Source organism: Pelodiscus sinensis, chromosome 6, assembly GCF_049634645.1.
Source record: "Pelodiscus sinensis isolate JC-2024 chromosome 6, ASM4963464v1, whole genome shotgun sequence".
Taxonomy (NCBI): domain Eukaryota; kingdom Metazoa; phylum Chordata; order Testudines; family Trionychidae; genus Pelodiscus; species Pelodiscus sinensis.
In genome coordinates, this window is record NC_134716.1 from 43,176,677 (window position 1) to 43,200,528 (window position 23,852).

Sequence of the window (23,852 nt, forward strand, 5' to 3'; positions counted from 1 at the left end):
AGCAGGGGGGCGGGGAGGAGAAATGGGAAGGGGAGCCCTCTGCTGGGAAGCAAAGCCACCATTGGCAAGGGCGCAGAGAAGCCCCTATGGCCATGGCACAAAGCCACCATTGGGCAGGGTAAGTGAGCCCTACCAGCCACTGCAGCAGCCAGGAATGGAGCCCCGCCAGCAGCCAGGGAAATGTGCTGCTGGGCTGGTGGCCAGGAGGGGAGCCCTCAGAGAGAGCCCAGGCCTGACCTCCTCTGGTCCAGCAAACTCCCTCTTTCGAGACCACTCATGTCCCAAGGGTACCAGACCAAGGATGTCCAACCTGTAATTAAAATTTAAGCCAGGGTCGAATTCCGAGATGGCTGATATATGGACTTTAATCAATGACACAGCTAGTCTTTGATGTTTCAAGTGCAGAAGACAATTTAGTAGCAAGGGGATAGTGGCTTAATGTGGGGAGGTGTCCCATTGGAAAGACCTACTTGAGAAGCAATTCCACTTTGCCAGATAGTTTTTGCTGGTGGAGGGCTGCCCAATAAGACTTCCCTGACTAAGTCAGAGCACTATATCTCAAGCCCATTCAACCATGTAGTTTCCACATCATGAGGTGGAGGGACTCCAGGTTTTGGTGCCAGAGCTGGCTATGATCCTGCATTATGAGGACTAGGAGCAGAGGGAGTATCATCAGGAGTATCATCAGCCTATCATCTTATAAAGAGTCAGCAGTGTGGTGAACCAGTGTTGCCTAAGCCATGCTGGTGTATGACAATGATTACTGCCCTGACCTGGTAGATTTTGTGTATTAATAAGGTAGGGAACGCATACAGGAAGTGGCCCGACTACACAAGAAGAAAGGCATCCACTTTGGAACCATGACTATAGTTCTGAAAGGAGCAGAACTGGCTGCACTTTCTTTTGTGTCAGGTTGCAAACAGGCCAACACGGAGATGACCTTATCTGCGGGGAATGGAAAGGGCAACATCAGCCCCAAGGGACCACACGTCGGTGTTGAAGGAGAAACTACCGTAAGGTTGATCTGCTAGGTTGTTTTGTGTCCCTGAAAGATGTGTGTCTTGTTGCTGTAGATAGAGGGTTATGCAGAAGTTTCAAAGTTGGAGAGCTTTCTGGGCATAGTGAGAGAAGCGAATATCATCCTCTCTGTTTATACATAAAACACTGTGGTATTGTCTATCAGTATGAAGGCACACTTGCCCTGAAGCTGGAACACTTGCCAAGCCAGACAAACTGCTCTGAGCTCTTTGACATTAATATGCAGCGATAGCTCTAAGACCATAAACCCTGGATACTGAGGTTGCCGAGGTACACTCCCTAACCCATGTCCAATGTGTCTGTGACCAGAAAGATGGTAAACTGAGGTATGATGAAGGGCTCCCCTGCACATTTCACCTTCAGGTGAAGCCATCTGAGGGATTACAGAGTTGCTAGGGAAAGGGTGATCTGTTAGTTGAGTCCCTGAACACTGACTAGAGCCAGGCCTGCAGTGGAGTGCAAGTGGCCCAAGACTCTCAAACAATACCTTGCTGTAGTTGTCAGAACCCGATGGAGGCTGTTGAGTTGAGGAGAGCCCCAATGAATTCTATTCTTTGCATGGGAACCAATGTGGACTTGGTCAGATTGGTCATGTTTAGAACAAGCCTCATGTCGGTGAATGTAGATTTCACCGGTGCCATATGATCCAGGACTTGCTCTTGTCATTTGCCCTTGATGAGCCAGTTGTCCAAGTAAGGACAGATCTGCACCCAGTTCCTGCACAGGAATGCTGCCAACACCCCTATGCATTTCATAAAGTTATGAGGTGCTGTGGTGAAACCAAATGATAGCACAGTGTTGACCTGCTACAACAAATCTGAGGAATTGTGTAAAAAAGTCCCTGGAGAGGAACAGGAAAGATGTGTGGGAAGGGGGGAGGGTACAGAACTGGACAGACTATCCCACTTCTATCATGCTCAAAACCCAGTGATCTGAGGTAATCTGGGCCCAGTCACAGAATACATGAGACAGATGGTTCACCAAAGGCGGTAGAACCTGGGATGAGAACTGCTGTTCCATCCTGGGCATATCTTTAAAAATTAGGTTTGGAGCTTGGTGGCTGCTTGGTGCTCCTTTGCCCTGTTCCAAGGGGGATTGCAGACAGTGCCTCTAATTTTCTATCTGCCCCTGTGATGGCAATAATCCTGGATTACATGTTGGACCTCCTCCAGCTAGTCAGATACGTGTAGCCATCAGCTGAACTGCATAGCTATGGCTGTGGCCATAGTTCTTGCCATCAAGTCAAAGTTCACCTGCAGAAGGGTTCTAGCTACCATTCTTTCTTCCTGCAGTACATCAGTCAACTGCTGCCTTGCCTCAGATGAAGCAGCTCCTAGAATTTGAGAGCATGTTCCAGGTGTTAAAATGCACAGCAGTTTAGTGCCACTTGCTGAAGTTGGAGCTTCAGTAGTTGCAGCTGGAGCTTCTGAGGTTGAGTAGCCCTTGTAACCAAAGAGGTCCAGCATTTTTGCCTCATTTTTTGGCACTGATCCCAGCTGGCCTTGATATTTGTTGTTGTTGACCATGTTGATCACCAGTGTTCCTGGCTATGGCTAGGGCTTTCAGAAAGGTAGGAAAGACAATGGCAGAAAGTGTTGAAATTCAAACTGAAAGACATACCTGCCTGCTTTTTCTTTTGAGTGAGTTTTAAGCTAGGAGATAGGGGAAGCAAGATGAAATAATCAAACAGAATTACCATGCCTACAAGGAATATTGGACATGGAAATGGACTAGGCCTTGAAGTACAGATCATGAGTAAATAAAGACGTGTATATTTAGTCGTGATCAGGTTATTGTTCTTTGTTTTGTTGTTTGGTTAAATTTCTCTGTGCTAAGTCTATGTACCTTCACTCAGTCACTGTATCTAAGTTGCACCCAAAGATAACAGTTTCTCTGTGTTTTAATTTGTTCTTTTCTCAGTTGCTCTGTAACACCTAGCAACCAAGTATTCTTTATCAAGGATATCTTTTAGTTTTGTTAATAAAATCACCTTTTTTAAGGCAATGATTTGATTCTTGTGTCCTGGAAGGCAACAGGTTTGTGTATGCATGCCTAAGGCTAAGAGGTCAGCTATCAGCGACTGCAGTTTGTTTTCTGTTTTTCTCCAGCTCTCTTGTGGTAAAAGAGCTTGGGGGGAGTACTCCTCTGGAAGAAGTTCAAGTGCTTCTTCTTTGGTTTCAGAAGAATAGGTTTTTGTTTTACACTTGATGGTGGCAGCTACCTCCCAAGGGCAGGAAATCTGTGATCTTGGGGAGTTTTTGTAAGCAGAAGCCTATAGAGCCGTGGTCACCAACCAGTAGATCGCGAGCTACCGGTAGATCTCAGGGGCTCTAAGAGTAGCTCTTGAGCCCTCTCTGAACTGCGCACCTGCGCAGTACATTTACATTTGATTTCCTCATTTGAGGAGCAGCTACTCACCGAGCAACAACACAGGTGAGTAGCTGCGAGGAATGGTGGGAGCTGGGAGGGCTGAAACACCCCAGCAAGCTGACTGTGGCTTTCAGCAAGTGATGGACAGGAGAATAGAGAGGGCGGGGCTTCAAAGAAGGGGCGGGGCGGTAGATCTTCGCCTGTTCTGAGACTTAAAAAGTGATCTTGGGTGTAAAGGTTGGAGACCACTGCTATAAAGGCAAAGTATTTAAGGTCTCTTGCAAGCCCCTACCTTCTGCATTTGGAATGCCATAGTGGGAAAGGGCCCTGACAGGGGCATAGGGGGCAGGGTTTTCCAGAGCACCCAAGTAGTGCCCTGGATGTGTTAAGTGGTAAGACCACTCTCTAGAAGTCTTCAGAAGCCAATATGTCCACCAATGGGATCAGTCTTTCACAACCTCCTCAGACAGCATATTAAAGCTTTGTGCCATATACAACAGGAGATCCTGGTGGGCTCTTGAATCCATGGATTGAGGGAACAAAGATGTACCAGCCACAGCTTCATCCAGAGAAAAGGACGAAAAAGTTGTGGGTGAAATAGGGTCCTCCTGTCTTCTCAGGATCCTTGGTGGTACCCTCTGCTTGGAGGAAGTAAGGATGATAGGAGTAGCGCAGACATGGCCAACCTGAGGCTCACGAGCCACATGTGGCTCTCCTACCCCACCCCCATGGCTTGTAAGCCACCCCCATAGCCCCAAAAACTGCTCTCTCCTCCTCGCTCCCTGTGCTGACCTGGGCAAGGGAGCCGTACAGCATGGCCATCGACTGGCGGGAGCCTGATTCGGTCAAAAAGCCTCTAAACACATTTAAATGCAGGGGCAGAGCTTTTATTTTCTCCCCTCTTGACCAAATGCGACTGGGGTCCCTTTTTTTTTTTTGCTCAACAACTTTGCCCAGGCTCTTTGTGCTGGATCCGCTGATATCTTGGCTCTTTGCCCAGAATGGGTTGACCACCCCTGGAGTAGTGTGACAGTCTGGCCCCACCCAGGGACCTCATGACCAACAGATGAAGCTTCCAGGGCCGGAAGCTTCCAGGGAGAGGAGAGCGGAGGTCCAGGGCCACTGAAGTTGCTGAGAGATGCGCACGGGCAGAGGAGGACTCCAAGTCTTCCATGGAAACCTAGCTGTGTCTGATCCTGGTGGAAGGCCCACAGGATCCAAAAGGGTCACTGCATCAGGGCTTATCATGGAGGAGACTAGGACATGACTGGTGCTGAGTATGCATAGGTCTAGCAGTGCCAAAGATGGTGCCATGATCTTGAACAGTACCACAAACTGTGAGACACAAAAGGTTGAGCCCCTGAATCTGAAGTGTACTCTGAGCCACATCAGAGAGGAGTGGAGCCTGAAGGTGCCAGAGATCGGTACCACAAGAAATGACTGTGGTGGCTCATTGCCTCAGGCTTTCTACGATGTGAGTGAGATGCAGTGCCACTGTCAGTGCCAAAGCAGTTGACGAAAGCATGAACAATGCAGTGGTGTGGAGGACAAGGCATATGGTGGGAAAGTTGATGTTGTTAGCAGTGCCACAGTCTCACCAGGCAGTGATGTGAACAGTACCTCATACAGAACCGGTGATTTAATTTTAATGAGATCTCAAGAGGCCTCGAATATATCAGGTGAATCCACACACCTCCTGTACATCATATAATATTCCCTTTCTCAGGATCCGTTTATAAAAACATAGCAGATCACCATAATGCCTCCTCTAAGAGGTTTACTTCTGAAATTGTTAGCAAAATTAAAAATCTTGGCATCATTTTTTACCATGCCCTATTCAAGGAGAGTTATATCTGAACATGATTTGGAAATGGGTTTTTAGCTAGGTAATTTTGTGCCCTTATTTTTGTGGTCATAGCAATCCATGCCTTGCTCAACCACCCAGCTCAATTACTGTTATTCCCTCTATACCATGTTATCAGGGAGGCTTATCCACTATTTATAGCTTGCTCATAATGCAGCAGCATGATTGCTAATGAGTTTGAGCTATAAAGATCATGATCAGTCTGCTCTGTATTCTTTGCATTAGTGGCCTATTAAATGGCAGAGTTAATTTAAATTAACCTTACTGGTTTATAAAGCTCTGATTGAGGCTAGACCTGGTTTTATTTGAGACTTCCTCTTTGAGACTCCACTCGATAGGTTTTTGCACTCACAAAATGCTCCATATTTAAGGATTCTGCCATTCCAAATCTTGGTACATTTTTTTATTAAACAGAGAGAGAAGATCATGTTAAAACAAAACATCTGCTTAAAAAACTGGAAGCAGGATATGAGTCAACAGTGTGCCCTTGTAGCCAAGAAGGTTAATGGCATATTGGGGTGCATTAGGAGGAGCAATGCCAACAGATCTAGAGACGTGATTATTCCCCTTTATTCGACGTTGGTGAGGGCACCCAGTTCTGGACCACCTACTATAGAAAGGATGTGGATGCATTGGACAAGGTCCAGCAGAGGGCAACCAAAATGATTAGGGGGCTGAAGCACATGACCTACAAGGAGAGGCTGAGGGATTAGGGCTTATTTAGTCTACAGAAGAAAAGAGTGAGGGGGGAGTTGATAGCAGCTTTCAACTTTCTGAAGGGAGGTTCCAGAGAAGATGGATCTAGGCGGTTCTCAGTAGTGACGGATGGCAGAACAAGGAGCAATGGTCTCAAGTTACAGTGGGGGAGATCTACGTTGGATATTAGGAAAAATTATTTCACTAAGGAGGGTGGTGAACCGGTTATCTAGGGAGGTGGTAGAATCTCCATCCCTATAGGTTTTTAAGTCCTGGCTTGACAAAGCCCTGGCTGGGGTGATTTAGTTAGGATTGTTCCTGCTTTGGGCAGGGGGCTGGACTTGATAACCTCTTGAGGTCTCCTCCAGGCCTAGGATTCTATGATTCTAAACCTATTCTTAAACTTTATAAAGCACTCAAATATCATTATGAAAAGCTCCGTATGCAGGGCTTTGGAGCGGAGCAGTGGAGTTGCAGGTTTTTGCTCAGAGCTGGAGCACAGAAAATTTTGACTGCTCCAAGTTTTTTTTTTTCATTTTCAATCCAAAATGAATGATATTTTAGCAAGAAAGTCCTAAAGGTGCCAAAAAGTTTCAGATTGTATAACAATTAACATCTACTTTACCACTTTACGTAGTATGTCACAGTTATTCTCACTTCGGCCAAAATCAAGATTTAATGTACAGATACAAAATTACAAAGTTTTCTGGAGATATGTTTTATTAAAGAATCAGATAATTATCAGACATCCGGCAACACTGCAGACTGCGGCAGGCTATAAAAGACGACTTGATTGCTGCAATAATTTTTTACAGATTTAATTAGAAATTATTCTAGTTTGTATCATTGTTGATGACATTTAAATTGTTTTAAAACTCTGCATAAAAATAATATTTTTTCAAAATTACAGTATGCACTTTTTTATTTAGTTAAAAATTAATTTGAGTCGGAGCGCGGAGCAGAGCTGGAGCAGTCACTATTGGTGCTAGAGCGGAGCTGAAGTGGAGCAATTACAAAATTTGATTGCTCCAAATCCCTGACTGTAAGAGCAGTCTATATAAAACAAAACAGTAAGACTAGTATTTGTGCCGAAAGTACTAGACCAGTGTGCTAACAAAAGTAACTCAACCAATCACCATTCTTACTGTACAGTTAATTTGCAATCAACTATTTATTTGCAGTAACAAGTCAGTAATATGAGAGACTGCACAGATGGTGGATTATATGGTCCAACTTCACACATATGATTCAACACAACAGCCATATCTAAACAAATTAACACAGCCACCCCACAATTCCACAACCAGCACACATAAAACCCCAAAACAAACAGCTCCTCACAAGAAGCATGCACCCCACATTCACAATCAGCACAAATCAATATAGATTTCCCATCTCAACAAGTCAATACAAATCTCCTGGCATAACACAAAGCTACAGACAAATCAATACAACCACCCACCCACACAATAATCCCAAACTAACATAGTCCCTAATAGCAGCATACACTCTGAATTCAACTGCCACAACTCAATGTCCCAGCACAACACACATGTTCATCCACGTTCACTCATACTTACCACAAAACCATAAATTTAATGACAAAACCACAAATCATCACTAGGTTTTACTATCATGTTTGGAAAAGTTAACTGAGGTGGATACAATGTGTCACTCAGTAAGGAAGCAACTTTTTACATTTATGAAACACGCATCCTCACTGGTCAACTTGTCCTTTTTTGCCCCTCTAATCTCTTTACCTGGGTAACCAGTCAATCAGCCTTTTCCCTTCAAGACCAGATTACATTCTTCCTCATTTCTTCCAAAGTAACAGTAGAGTTACACCTTTCTTTAAAGTAACTAACTTATTCTCATATTAGTTATTGCCCAAGAAGAGATTCTAGCCTACCCCATATCTCTACAAAATACTATTGAACCCTAGAGGTTAGACCTAATTCATAACTGAATTACTCACATATATGGATGTTGAGAACATTCAGCTACATTATATAGCTAAAAACTATTTTTAAGCAGTGATAAATCCTCCTGCTTCAAGGCTTTAGCAAAGCACAAAATGACAGAAATAAGGGACAAACTGCTCTCATGAACCAGTTATTCTGTAATTGTGCACTGTGTGGTTTCTTGCACCTTCCTCTGAAGCATCTGGTACTAGCCACTGTCAGAAACAAGATATTGAATTAGATGGACCATTAGTTCTGATCCTACATGTCCCTTTGTTTTTCAGAGAAATTGCTCTCAACTGCGATTGCTGCACAGTACAACATGTTGGTTTCGGTTTTTCTGCACGTGTTTCATAACTTAAACATGTCTTTTGAAAGTCTAGCTACTAGCTACAATAGCTGTTTTCAGTCCAGTTTCAGTTCTAGTTGTCCATTTGTCATCTCTAACTCCAGTGGCTGTCTGCCTACTGTTATCACTTATTTATGCTAGTTATGTTTATGGTCTTGGCAGGAAGACTCAGGCTGATCCAGCTTGGTCTTCCTCTAAAAGAAACAATTTTTTTCCCCCTTGTCATTCCCTCTGAATTCTATGAGCAAGAAGTTTGGACAGATAAAAGGCAACCTGTCACCATCTGCTAATCATCTTAATAGAAATATCCAATGACTCTGGGACCGTGGGTGCAACTTGGATGGCGGCTTGCTGCTACTCTGTGTGTGTGTGTGTGCGTGTGTGCGCGCGCGCACGAGAGTGAGCGCACATGCGTGTGAGTTAAAGAGAGCTACCTACTGGCACTTAATATATAGCATTAATCACTAGATTGGTTGATAAAGTTGCTGTGGATGCACTGCATATGGCTTCATCATCTAACAAGATATCAAAACTAAAAGAATGACGATTCTGTGTGTCTGATACTGCACACAGATTCAACTGTCCACAGTAAATTAAAGGTATAACCATTTAACCAGTAAGCATTACCCTTACCGAGTGATGCTTAACAGTAACCAGCAGCCCAGCACACTGCGGTGGGGGAGGGAGGTGGGCTACTCCTGCCTGGGAGGGTCTGCCCACACAGCAGGTGGCAGGCTGGTTCAGCCCAGCCAGGCTCACTGTACCATGGGCTGGGGCGTTCCAGCCGGGCTGAGCTACAGTAGCTCCCAGCCTGCAGCATGGTGCAGTGGGCCCAGCCTGGCCAGTGCAGCTCCCCACCCATGGCAGGCCTGGCCCAGCCTGGCTAGAGCAGCTCATGGCACGGTGGGCCCAGCCAGGCTACAACAGCCTTCCACTCATGCCGTGGCAATGGGAGGGGGTGTGGCAGCTGTAGCCCAGCTGGTCTTAATATCACAGGAAGGGGCTGCTTCAGACCCGAACTGGAACATCCCCCTCACCCACAGGATCTCGGTTAAGCAGTTAACAGATTAACCAGGATTTTACATCACTGCAGCAAATAAGCAATAGTAGAAAAGATGACACACGGGAGGGGAAGGGGCTCCTACCAAAACACAGGAGCAGTTGCCCCCACTGACCCAGCAGGAACAGCACTAGCCACCACACCAGCAGCTGCAGCCACTGCTGTAGTCACAGCAGCATCAGCTATCGCAGGTGGGGACTACGCTGGCCAGCGGACTGGGGTAGGAAGCAGCCAAGGGCAGGGAGCAGGAAGTCTCCCGGTGGCCTTGGCCGTGTTTTGGGTGGAACCATCTACCACAGACAACACCCTGGGCTGGGGCTCGGTGGAGAGGAAGGGCCTGGGCTCCCCTATCCCCACCTCCCTTCGCTCCTAGAGGGGGGAGCCAATCTAAAGCAATATAGACTTGGCCGCTGGGATTTACTGCCCTGTCGACCAGGGCGCCATAGACTTGGCGACTGGGCCTCACTATACCGCCACTTGGGGTGAGAGAGACTAGGCCACTGCACCTTCCTGCCCCGCAGACGGGGGCGCTATAGACTCGGCCACTGTACCTCCCCATCCCGCCGACCAGAGTGCAATAGACTAGACCACTGAGCCATAATGCGTGGCCAAAAGGGTTTTTAGCCAGGGCTAGACTATGGGGTGAGGCGCCCCACCCAGTCTCCCGGGGGGACAGGCTACCCACCCTGTGACACAGACACACCAAAAATTCTATTAAATACAGACAGGGCAACCAGTAAAAGTACAAGCAACAGTTTTTGATAGACAAGAGATGTAGCGTTGGGACATGAAGTTGTTCATTACATATGAGGTTATACATCATACAATTATAATTTGTATTGCAACTAGAGAAGGGAGAAGTTGGCTGTTATGTGCAGGAGAAACTGGAAAGTAATTGCACTGTAGTTTACAAAATTTGTATTTCTGGAAAATTTTGGTGATAGTGGTCTGTATCTGTTTGCCTGTTCTGTTCTTGAGATTGTAAGCTCAGTGAGGGTCTTCTATTCTGTGTACATAAAGTACTTAATATGATGGAGCCAAGCCCCAAGCTGGAACCTTGAGGTGTTACCAGAAAACAATAATAAGACGACTTAATCAGCAGCATAACAAGCAGATGCCTAAGTTTAACTCTACTGCTGGAGTTGTTTCCTAAGAACAACCAAAGAACAATTACCATCAAAAGAAAAACAATTACCAGCAAAAGTAAAGAAACAAATGAGCCACACCACACAGATTCAGATATATGGAAAACTAGCAATGATTATGAAATTAGCTCTATTAGTGACACTCTAGAATTGGTACAGATGATGCCAAAAAAATCTGCCAGCACAGAAAGCCCCTGCAAGCAATACCAACAGAACGTAGGGACCCAAAATAGTATCACAAAAATTGGAAAAGTAGTAAAGGTGTCTCAGAAATTTTGAAAACTATCGAATTAATTGAAATTATTCTATTTTTATGTATGTATATATGTAGATAATATAAATAATACCTTCTACTTACACATAATAATATGGAACATTGTTGATAAGTTATTAAGAATATGCATATTTTTAAAGTTAGATGTAGATAACTATCATTGCTCAACAATCAGCAATAAAGCTGCTATGACTTCCTGATTCCATCTCTTAACAATGTTCTCTTTTTCATATGTACTTAAAAATACTGTGTAATAAGAAAACATATTAATTTCTCACCTGTCAAAATAAATTTTGACATATAGAAACTGAAAAAGAAAAGGGGAAACATAATAAATACTGACCAGTTCATTCTTTGTTTTGTTATTTGGCACTATTTTAGACAATACATACACATACACAGAGGAAATGCCCTATATTTCTCACAAGTGGCACTTTGTACTCTATTATGTATTTGCATTACAGTAGAGTCCAGCTTCTTTGTGCTGTACAAAAATAATATAAAATGTATCCTTGCCCCCAGGCGTGCATAATCCAAGTTTAATTTGAAATAGGTGGGCATGACAAATATTTTGTTTCACCTATTACATCATTTTCTTGATACCTCCTTTCCTATTTTCTTCCTCAGATACTATTTTCTACTAATCTTCTTGCAGCTGGTTCCTACCATTATTATTCTCTACATTTTCCTCTAATTTTTCTCTTTTACTATTTTCACAGTTTATTAATGTATGTGATACATAGTAAATACTCATTTGTAAAGTCTCATCTCAACAAACTGGAACATTTTAGGAACCACACTCTCCTGGATTTCAAAATTTCCTCACAAATTAAGAGAATAGGATTAATTTAGTGATGTAAGTCCTAAAATTGTAGAAATTTTAATTTTGCTGCACTTAAAGTTTGCTAAAAATGTGTTTCTCTTCTCATTCTGAATATCTTTATGTCTAATCAAACCAGATTTTACCATAACAAATACTCTTTAGAATGACAGATATACAGAAGACTGGTTGTGCAAACAAGGACAGAGAAAAAAAGGACCTTTCAAAAAAAAAATCTATGCAATTGAACAATGCAGAAATACATAATACATCATTCAGAAAATATCCTAATATGTGAGTTAAGTTTAACCTTAGACACCCTTGTTGAGATATGAATAACATTCATATTGAATTGCAGTAAGCAAGTCTTCCAGCATTATATCCAATATTATTTATTTACTGCACAAAAAATAAAGGCCTTAAAACACATTTTCACTTAAGACTTTGGTGTGGCTGTGCTATCCAAGGTGAAAGGTCAGTGTTTCATTAACTGAGCCAATTCAATTACAATTGTAGTTTAATGAAAAAGTCAAGATGATCATAAAAAAAACCCAGGTCATCCGGAGAACATCACTAAAAATTGCAAACATCCTGTGCTTAATTGGCAGTAAATTTCTTGATCTGGTCTATTTGAGTAGTGGCAACCTGCTCCAGAACACTCTAATACAATTCATAGATACTTTGATGGAGTTCTGTCTATTGTAAGCTAAATAAAAACAAGCATAACTTCTGGGTTACTACAAACAGGCTGATGTACGTAACCCGGGTAAACTTTCTTTCCTTCTTTTCTGAAAAGCAAACTGAAGTTTAATTTTGGTGGTTTAAAATTTCTTTATACTCGCTTTAATGAGCCAAAGTGGGCTATTACTAGAGTTAGGGGAGAGAATCAGGATTAGGTTTTAAACCTTTAGAATTAAAAAGGTTTAGAGCAGTGGTTCTCAACCATTTTCTAATGAAAAGTGGGATTGTGTGAAATTAGTAGTAAAGCATGTTTATTTCATTTTTTGAAAAGCATGTTTATTTCATTAGTATCCCTGTAGACATTGCAAGTTACTTCCATCATCTGTTGGTTGCCATTCTTGTCAATTTCATAGCTCCATGCTAAAGCCATGGATTGATAAGAAAACTGGGTAAGCTCCTGCCCCAAAGTGCCCTCCTAACCTGTACTTACCTGCCATCCAGCTCCAAACAGGTCTGTGCCCCAGAGTCCTAACTCCCCTCCCCCAGCTGGCCAGTCGTCGTGCTTTCAGCATCCCAATTCATAATGCAATTCATAGCAACCAGTAAGAAAGATATATAAAAGTATTAGGGGGCTGCACCCCCTGCTCTTTACACTCGCCAACACCCCATCTGTCCAGATCATTGCCTTCCCTCCTACTCGTACCAGGGCAGGAGAGGGACTGCCACCAGCCCTTCCTGCAGGGGACTAGACTGTGGGGCCTGGATGTCTGTCCAGAAAGGAGGGGTCAGGAACTGGCTGGAAGCAGGGTGTCTGGCTGGCAGGGGAGGAAGCAGGAACAGGCTGGGGAACAGAGGGGGGGCAGAAGTGGGCTTGCGGCAGGGTATGTGGCCAGAGGAGAGTGGACAGGAGCGACCAGCAGTCAGGGTGTCTGTCCGGAAGCGAGGAGGCAGGAACAGGCTGGGGGCAGGGTGTCTGGCCGGGAGGAGGGAGCAGAAGTGGGCTTGGAAGCAGGACGTCTGGCCAGAGGGAGGGGGCAGGAGCGGGCTGGGGGTACGTGAGGGCATTGGGGGTGCAAAGTCTGGGCAGCCACTTACTTTTTTTCGTGCTGTGCACCACTTCCAGACACCAGAAGCTTTCCCCACCCTCCAATGGGGAAGCCACGTCCATCTCTGCTTCTACTTCTGCATCTAGGGACTTGACACTTCACAATCCAGTGGGGAATTGCCGCCTGCCTCGGGCCACTGCCTGCCTGGCATTCCATCCTCGTGACTCCCTACCCCACGCCTCTCAAGATTCCAGGGCCAGCACCAGCTTCCTGCAAGGGAGCTGAGGAGAAAGCTCCAAGGCTCTGTGCTGGATCCGGCTTGCATAGCAAGTACACTTCCCCAGATCCAGTGCAGCGCCTTGGGGCTTTCTTTTCCCCCCGCTCCTGCAGGAAGCTGGTGCTGCAATCTTGGGGAAGGGGGGAACAAAGCTGGAGCATGATGCAGGCAGTGGCGGTTCCCCACTGGGTTGCAGCGTTGGGGCCCCAGACCCAGAAGTATAAGTGAGCTGCTGCCGCCACCGCCTGGGCTCTCCTGGCCCTCCTGTAGGGGAGCCAGGGATCTCCCAGCCATGGCTGCCACTTCTGACTCTGCGGAGGCTAGGGTGTGGGGTGATGCAGAGAAACATGACGTCACTCCATTGTCCACAGGAAATGTTTTTTTTAGATAGAGAGAGAGAGAGAGAGAGAGAGAGAGAGAGAGAGAGAATATTATCCTTTCCCTCTTCTTTATCAACATGCTTTGATATACTGTACTTGCAAAGAAGTCTGTGCATGTGACTGCCTACAATTAAAAGGGTAGTGATTTCCAGCTTCTTTCTTGAGACAGTTTCCATAGCACATATTTCGCAGTCTTTTTTTTTTTTTGTTGAAAACTGTATGTATGCTAATATAATTCTGTATCCTATCAGTATGTAGTCTCAGTGAGGCTAAGTTACTATTACTGTAGGAAAAGCTACTAGTGCACTATTCGTGGGGGTTCACATGCCCCAAAAAAATCTAACTGCTTCAGTATTCTTAGTTGTTTTAAGATTAGTAGTTTTTAATTATTGTATCTAAAGATGGATTCATACAAGTTGAAATACATAATCAATAAATGAAGTTACTTTGATAAAATTTTTTGCAAAATTAGCAAAGATTTCAGCTCAATTATTTACTACCCTAAAGGACTATATATTTGAGACTCTTAACCATTCCATCATTATTTCGGTCATCCCTTGTTTTGGGTGCAAATCAGTCCAATGAAATGATGCTCATCTAATTATATGTGTTCTAAGTCCCCAATTTAGCACATCACTTAAGCACATGCCTAACTTAAGCACCCATGCTTAAAGTTGTGCTTTTTTGGCTCAGGGAGTAAATGCAGAAAACGTGAAGAACAGATGCACATTAATCCTGAATGTAGCATTAAAGTGGTTTAAGTGTTCATTATTCCTTACAAAATATAAACCTTCACACAAATATTTTATTTCACTGTCTCTAAAGAAAATTTGGATACAATTAGCTTCTCCATAGGCAAGAGAGATTAAATAAAGAGAACCTTTCAATTCGTGTAGATTAAACATGCCATTGTTTTGAAAACAATTTATATTTGCTTTGTAATTCTGGTCTTATTTTGTTGCTTTGTTTTTGTTTAATTTTCTTCCTTTCTGATTTCTGGTCTTTGTTCCTGACTTGTATTTACTGGATTTAGGGCTCCACTGCATAAAGACCATTAAAACTACCTTAATATGAACACTGCATATTTTTAACATTCAAAATGACAGGCTAATACAGATTATATTGTAATTATAGCAGAACATATTTCAACACATGTAGGTTGTCTTTAGAGCAGTTTCTGAAATGACACACTGTCTCTCTCTCTATGCTATAGATGTAGCACCTTTAAATAATTAAAGTCAAAGCAGTCAAGGGGAAGATTCATTCACTTACCAGTATCCAGCTGTTAGCCTTCAATTCCACAGGGTTCTGCGGTTCATTGCTGTACAGGCAACTTAAGCACCACATGAGAGTTTTCTGGCTCTTATCTAAAGAAACAAAGGCAAATAAGAATACATTATAAAAAAGTAAAAATACAGAAAAAATTATCCACAACAATCCTAAATCCTTGTTAAAACATCAAACCTAAGGCCCAAAGTAAATCTTAACTTTAAAACCATCTATCAGTCACATCACAACTTTAATATTATTCTCATAGTATTTGTTAATTTCCTTCATGATAATTTTTTTAAAAAACATGTAAAAGCATAGAACACAATGAACTGCACAGAATATATTAAAAATATTCAAGCCTATACATATTCAGATCTTTAAAATCATGCATAGCATAGTGACTTTTAAAATAGTAGCTACATGTAATATCCAATAACTACTTAAATATCTTTGTATTTTTCTTTAATATAATTAGTCATAACACATTGTTAGAAAAAAATTGTTACTATTTATCATTATAATCTTAGTTATATTTACAGACAAATAAATGAACTTTATCCCTGCAAATTTCAATTATGGATTTGTAAAAGTCATTCAGAACATCAGTGAAAAACTTGGGACCCTGCATATAGATGTATTAGATAGCACATGCTGTGGTAATTTCTCATGCATATTGTAAACAGGCTGCATGGCACATAGGAAAACTCCATGAACTAAACACTGCATAACCAAACTGTATTGTGGCTCTCTCTTTATGCGTAGATTCATGAATGGATCAAAAGAAATGCATGCACGTAGCTAGTAGGTCTATGTATTACACAGTTCTACTACCCATAAAACATGTATGTGAGAAACAACAAGACATGTCTGGTACTTCAACATACACTACAGAAGAGCCCTTGCCTATGTAAACACAGATCATTGGACAGTTGGAACTGAGGACTCTGATTCTCGTCTCTTTAACTAAGTCTATGTGCCTGTATAGCTCATTTCCTCAACCAAAATTTAGTTCTTAACAGGAGTATAAATATATATATTTTAAAATGTTTTAAACACTGCTCTTTAGCAGAGGCTAAGCTTATATTCAAATTCCAGCCTAGAGAAAAAAAATGTATTATACTGTAAACCCACCAAAACTGGATTTAATAGTAGAGAAGTTCTGATACAACATTCGCTTACTGCTATTATTCTTAATAAAAGTATAAAACATTATTACTCAAAAGGTTTTAAGAATGGTGGAAGAAGAAATTATAGCATTAAAATGATCCTCCACAATAGCTTATTCTGTTCTCAATATACTTGTCATCCAGGATGTAATAAACGGTATCATTTAGAAGCATTTTGTTGGCAAAGCCTGCAGAAAAAAAATAATAAAAGCTCCATTAAGTAACTTCTGTATTTTCACCAAGTGATCAAAGATGTCAATATTGATTTAAACCAGTATTCTTCAATAAATGTCCAGCAAGCCTGTAGGCCATCATTGGCCTCCCACTGACTAACATCTCAACATCTCTGCACGAAATAGTTATCAAACATACACACATAACTATAGTTTTGTTATGTGCATTTGGGATCTTTTTAATATACATTTTTATGAGCCTACATAATTTCCTAGTTTAAATAAGATCAATGTAAAAGGCATCTTGTGTACCCCTCACAAAGTTCTAAATGTCCTGGTTATGGTTTGTGTTTTCAGTGTTCATGCAATACAATTAGCAGTCAGCTATTTGCACACTTTGCATTTTAACAATTAGTTAAATTTTATCATCTTCAAAAGCACCATTTTAATTAAAAAATGCCCCAGTATGAAATTAAGGACAGAAGTTAAACAAATAATTATTTCTTTTCCAACCAATCCTATTCACAGTCCTATATTTTGGGAGTCAAAGACTTTAAATTAGATCTGTGAAGCAATTAAAAAATTAATCATGATTAATTGCACTGCTAAACAACAATAGAATTCTATTTAAATAATGTGTATGTTTTCTACTTTTTCAAATCTTTCATTTCAATTACAACATAGAATATGAAGTATATAGTGCTCACTTTATTTTTTATTACAAATATTTGCATGATAAAAAACAAAATAGTATTTTAAGTCCCCTATTAAAAGTACTATAGTGCAATCTTTTTTCATGAGAGAACACTAACAAATGTAGACTTATGTACAAAAAATAGCTACAGTAAACTTCCGATAATCCGGCACCTTTAGGACCCAGGGGGTGCCGGATTATCAGATATGCCGGACTATCAGAAGGGGGGGGGGCTATGAGGGGTCTGGGGTGGGGTGGGGGGATGCTACCCCAGACCCCCTCATAGCCCTCCCTTCTCATAGTCCGGCTCTGCCCCAGGAGTCCCCGATTCAGCCGCTGCTGGTCAGTTTCAGCAGCGGCTGAATCGGGGACGCCTGCAGCAGAGCAGCTGGGGTGCTGCTGGGTTGGTCCGGTAGCGTCGACCCTTGGCACCGCGAGACCAATCCGTCAGCACCCTAGTTGCTCTTGGGGACGTCTGGGGCAGAGCAGCTGTGGTGCTGACGGGTTGGTCCCGCAGCGCCGCTCCTCGGCGCTACTGAACCAACGCAGCAGCACCCCAGCTGCTCTGCCCCAGGTGTCCCCAAGTCAGCCGCTGCTGATACTGATCAGCGGCTGACTCCAGAAAGCCAAAGGCAGAGCTGCTCTGTCTCGGGCTTCCTGGAGTCAGCCCTGGTCAGTTTCAGCAGCGGCTGAATCAGGACACCTGGGGCAGAGCAGCTGGAAGGCTGCTGGGTTGGTCCCACAGCGCCGAGGAGCGGCGCTACTGGACCAACCCAGCAGCACCCCAGCTGCTCTGCCCCAGGTGTCCCCAAGTCAGCTGCTGCTGAAACTTATCAGCGGCTGACTCCAGAAAGCCAGAGGCAGAGCTGCTCTGCCCTGGGCTTCCTGGAGCCAGCCCTGGTCAGTTTCAGGAGCGGCTGAATCGGGACGCCTGGGACAGAGCAGCTGGGGCGCTGCTGGGTTGGTCTGGTAGCGCCAAGCCTCGGCGCTGCGGGGACCAACCCAGCAGCCCCCCAGCTGCTCTGTCCCAGGTGTACCCAAGTCAGCTGCTGCTGAAACTGACCAGCGGCTAATTCCAGGAAGCTGGGGCAGAGCAGCTCTGCCTGGGGCTTCCTGGAGTCAGATGCTGGTCAATTTCAGCAGCGGCTGAATCCGGGACAGCTGGAGTGCTGCTGGGTTGGTCCCGCAGCCCCGAGGGGCAGCGCTACTGGACCTACCCAGCAGCACTCCAGCTGTTCTGCCCCCTGCTTCCCGGATTTAGCGCTGGTCAGTTTTAGCAGCGGCTGAATCGGGGAAGCTAGGGGCAGAGCAGCTCCAATGGTCCGGCTGACCGGAGCACTTCCGGGTTCCTGATGGTGCCGGACCATCAGGAGTGCCGGACCGTCAGATGCCGGACCATCAGAGTTTTACTGTACATTCAAAAATAAAATATTAGAATCCACAAGTCCATTCCATCCTACTTCTTGTCTACTCAAACAAATGTATTTACGTTTGAAGAAATAATGCTGCCCTCTTCTTATTTACAACGTCACCTTCTTATTTACGTCATGGCATTATTGTAGCCAGAATCGCAAAATATTTACTTGTCAAATGTGCTAAAGTTTTATATTTCCCTTCACATTTCAATCATGATTCCAGAGGACATATATCCATGCTTTTAATGGGTTCTGCGTGATAATAATCCAAATCAGGGTGGACCAATGCATGTTCATTTTCATGATGTGAATCTAATACCACCAGTGGAAGGCTGATTTCTCTTTTGGTAGTTCAGGTTCTGTAGTTTCTGCATCAAATGTTGCAGGTGTGTTAATAAAAAGTCCTTTCCCTTCGAGGGGACAAAATACTTCTTATCTGCCCTCTTGTTGGTTACATGGGCAGACACCGGTGTTTACCAAATGTTGTCCACGACTTCTAAAATAGCCTCGTCAAGTGGTAATGCAACCTCCGATTTCTGAGAGGGCTGCAAATTTTTTAACAGGCGAGGCTGTTTCTCTAGGACTTCTGTGAGTTGAACTTCCTGACTCTCAGCAACCCGTTTGAAGAGGTCCTGAAATTGACAGAGGTCATCGGTAGGTGATGAATCTCCTGGAAATACTGCCTCATTGGGAGAAGAATGGGCCCGTGGGACAAGTCCCTTGCGGTTGCTCGTGGTCAGAGAGTTGACCCTCTTCCGGTTCACAGTGTTGAAGTATTGGTGGTTCGGTCTTACAAGGAGTGGGAGGTCTTATGTTGAAAGGGGTAGGCAAACTAGCATAGTCATGCCTGAAATGCAGCCAATAGCAGTAACGGTGACCTTTGATAAAAATGATGGGGCGAGAGATGGTGACGGTGTTCATAATAGTCGTGACTGTAGTAATGACTATAGTGGCGTCTGGCATGTGATGAATTCCTGGAGGAATATCTGCCCCTGCCGTTGTCATGATAGCGGGTGTAAGATGAGAGTGTGGGAGATCTAGGTGATTGGGTTCTGTGTCTCGCCTGCACCAGAGATAAGGGTGTGTGTCGGTGACGGTAATAACAATGTGGTGAAAGACAGCTGTGTGCCAATATAAGAGCCCCGGTATCGGGTAGTGGAGTAATGTTGTGGCAGATCCCCGGAGTGAGCTGATGGAACTGGTGAAGGAGAGGGTGGCTCTGGAGAAAAAGAAATATACTCCAGACTGGGAAAAGGAGTGATGACTTTGCGTGATTTATGGCATGCCTTCACCGGTGCTGAGGGGTGTTCCGGTGCTGATTGAACTGAACTTGGCATCGGTGCCGACTGCAGTGCTGGTGCCACCTGAGGCGCTGAGGACGGTGCCAGCGTCTGATCTGCCAGCAGTGCTGAGCGTGTCGCCTGCATCTGTGGTACTGGTGCCGAATCAGGTCTCGAGGCCAATAGCGGTGCCACAAAAGCTGTTTGTGTCGCCACTGTCGGTTCCTCTGGTAGAGTCAGTCCCGGTGCTGATGTACTATGGGCTGTTTTCCGTGTCTTTGGGCGGTGGGTAAGAGTCGTCCCTGAAGTATCTGGCTTATTCCCAACACTAACCCAGGTCGGCATCAACAAGCGAGTTGGGAGGGCCTTTTCTTGGTGACATTAGTGGGCCCTGGCGAGACCTACCATCGCTTGTCAGCTTTAGTAGACTCCGATTTGGGCTAGGAGGGATCAGACTGTCTTTCGGCTGCTGCAATACCTTGTTGAATAAAAGCATTTTAAGCCTTATCTCCCTGTCTCGTCTTGCTCATGCCGTCAACTTGGAACAGTGAAGGCATTTCTGTGGAATATACCCCTCACCCAGGCACCTGATGAGGTGGGAGTGCCCATCTGAAGCGGGTATAGGTTCCCGGCAAGTGGCACACTTCTTAAAACCGGATGATCCCCACATGATTGTTCTCTCAGAAAAAGTAAATTTCATACTAAAGACGCAGTATTACAACTTCATCTGTCTGTCTCTCTCTCGCTTTTTTGAAGAGCAAAACTACTATCAACACTAATCAAACTACAACTATTTACTCTACAACTAATTAATAAACTGTTAACTAACAACTATTCTAATTCCTGACAGGCTCTGATGAGAGGGAGCTCACTCTGTCTGTGACCGAGGACGGTTAAGAGGAACTGGCGAGAGCTGGACCTCGCACTCTAAGAAATGGCGTGAACGGCACAAGGCACCTGATGCACATGCACGGTTCGTCTGACCACTGCTGACGAATCTCCAATCTGTGGAGCCAGGACAAGCCCAACACCTACAGTGGAGCACCCAAGGGGACACTACTCGAAGAAAAACTTGATTTTTATTAATTTAGGAAATAGTATATAATACTCTTTACCTGTGTCAAGCTGCACATGCAGCAAGAGTACATTAGGATTAGTAAGAACTAAATCAATACACAAACACAATAGCACTTACATTTTATTAAACTAAAGTTTGAATGTTACATAAATGTTTCACATTTGCAATTGCAGCAGTTTTCTGAGTTGCCAGCCGACAGCTGTCAACTTTTTTCTTAATTTTTAATTTTATTAACTAACAGAGAAGTTCTCAGAACACTACATATATAACATCCTTACAACTAGTTCTCATCTTCCCCATCTCCACTGTCATTCTGATGCAGATCTGATTCCAAGGTACCAAAAAAGCTAAGACTGTGCATAGAGTTCACTTAATTTTGGAGTAAGTCCCATTGAAAACAAGTATAGAATGGGGTTCCTTTGGGAAAGCTGAGATATGCTGAAATAAAATAGGGAATAGACTTATGGCATCACCATTATGGTCTGTGACCATGATATTCCAAAATAAGCGACATGTAATATAAAATAAGAAAATGACACTCAGTGAGAACTGGCAACTTTAGATTTCTTTTACTACAGCTTCCTGTACTATATGTTCGGTTGATAGATTCTAAGCCTAATTAAACAAGCCATAAGGGATTATTTTAGCTGAACTATTTTTTGGAGCAACATCCAACAGAGCAAACAGCTTGGAAATCTGTTAAAATCACACAAATTAAAAGGCTTAGAGAATACTGAAGGATGATGCATTGCAAAGTTGATTCAGGTATGTCTGAAAAACAACGTGCATCATTTCCTTTCAATAAGAAGTTTTCCTTATGATGTTTCATTCTTGCAGCTAGGCCCTGAATCATCATCTTGCACTTACACTTGACACATTTTCCCTTTTTTACCCAGGAAACACATTTCTTCAAAATATTCCCCAGCAGGGTCTCTTTTACACCCAGAAGCCAAGACAGTTTTTCTATGGCAAAAGTACAGGGAATATAGGAAACTGTGTGTGCACGCTGAATAATATCCTCCCTTTTTCTTTTCAGCCCACCTCACTGTTCCTTTCTATGCTGCCTCTGTCCTTTCCTATATATTGTGTCTCTGTCTTGAGACAATGTCTTAACTAACTCTGCTGTGGTTGGCCTCGGTCCACCACTACATAAGCACAGAACAAAAACAATTCTATCCAGACTGTGGCTGTCTTTGTACATATTAAACTGATGAGAAACAGAAATTGAAAGCCCAGAACTTTCAAGAAGCAAGAGATGGTTGTTAGGTTGGACAGACTAGACCAGTATCTCTCAAAGTGGACCATGAGCCCACTCGGAGAAAACAGTCATCAGGCCACTCCCATTTGTTTACTTACCGGCTATGCAGCCACAGAGACTCACAGCTCCCATTATCTGTGGTTCACTGTATGTAGCCAAGAGGAGCCACAGGAAGGAGCGAAGCTTTCTTGGCTGAAAACAGCGAACCACAGACAATGGGAGTTGCGAGGCTCCGCAGCCGGTAAGTAAACAAACGGAAGCAGCACGTTAGCAGCTCTCTCGCAATAGGCCTGCGGCCCACTTTGAGAAACACTAGACTAGATCCATTAATTCTTTTTTTATGAGACTATAAGTGTGGCATGTTTGTGATAAGATTTAGTTGTAAGTTCTTTTTAAATGAGAAATTTAGTATTTTATTGATTATTTTTAAAAATAAATAAAAAAATCTAATTTAAATAAACAAACCTGATTTTTTAATTTTTTTTTAATCGTGTTTTTAAACAAACCACCGGTTGTTGCTTCTGATGTGCTTTACAAAAATTGCTATTAGTTTTTGAGTCTTTGGCCATTCTTCTTTGGCTTTCCTAATTATATTTTACATTTCACTTCCTAGAGTTTATGCTCCTTTCTATCTTCCCCATCAATAGGGTTTAACTTCCACTTTTTAAAGGATGTTTTTTGCTGCTAACTGCTTCTTTTACTTGGTTATTTAGTCCTGGTAACACTTCTCTGGTCCACTTACTATGTATCCATTCAGCTTGCAAAGATTTCACTTCTGGCAACTGAACCTTTCAATTTTTGTTTGTTTAACTTCCTGGTTTTGTAGCTCCCCTTTCTGAAAGCAAATGATGCCATGGTGGCCTGCTTTGGTATTTTCCTCCCTACAGGATGTTAAGATGTATTATCTTATGGTCATTACTATCAAGTGGGTTCCAGAATTATTTGCTCCAATAGCAGTCATTTAAAATGTCAAGAAATTTTATCTCTGCATCTTGCGCTGAGTAACATATACCCAGTCAATAATCAATTTGGGAATATATGCCATTTTGCACCAAGAATGCCCCTCTGCCATATACAATGGACAAACTGGACTGTCCCTATGCAACAGAATAAATGGACACAAATCAGACATCAAGAATGGTAACAAACAAAAATCAGTGGGAGAACATTTTAACCTCCCTGAGCACACAGTTACAGATCTGAAAGTTACCATCCTCAAGCTAAATAAATAAATAAATAAATAAAACTCAAAAATAGGCTGCAACATGAAACTGCTGAGCTGGAATTCATATGCTAATTCAACACATAAGAAATGGTCTGAATAGGAACTGGGAATGGTTCTCTCATTACAATAAGTAATTTTCCACTTTAGGTATTCTCACCTTCTTAACCACATGCACCCTGATTGAATTAGCTTGGATGTAACACTCCCATCTCTGTATCCCTTCTATCTGTTTCTTTTTCTTTCACTCCATGCATCCGATAAAGTGAGTCGGAACTCACAAAACTTGTATTATAATAAAATTGTTAGTCTTTAAGATGCTACTGGACTTGT

General features: G+C 43.1%; 1 protein-coding gene across 13 annotated transcripts in view; it reads right to left on the reverse strand.

Moving 5' to 3' along the window:
* The window catches only part of FANCC (FA complementation group C), a 170,917-nt gene that overhangs the window by 126,043 nt on the left and 21,022 nt on the right, over nucleotides 1–23,852 (reverse strand). For 12 of the 13 annotated variants that reach the window (XM_075931816.1, XM_075931818.1, XM_075931810.1 and 9 more), the window contains exon 4: nucleotides 15,234–15,328. In XM_075931816.1, coding sequence (XP_075787931.1) covers nucleotides 15,234–15,328 — 95 coding nt within the window. Of the gene's footprint in view, nucleotides 1–15,233; nucleotides 15,329–16,449; nucleotides 16,588–23,852 lie in introns of all 13 variants that reach the window. The other variant, XM_075931819.1, reaches the window with a different exon arrangement.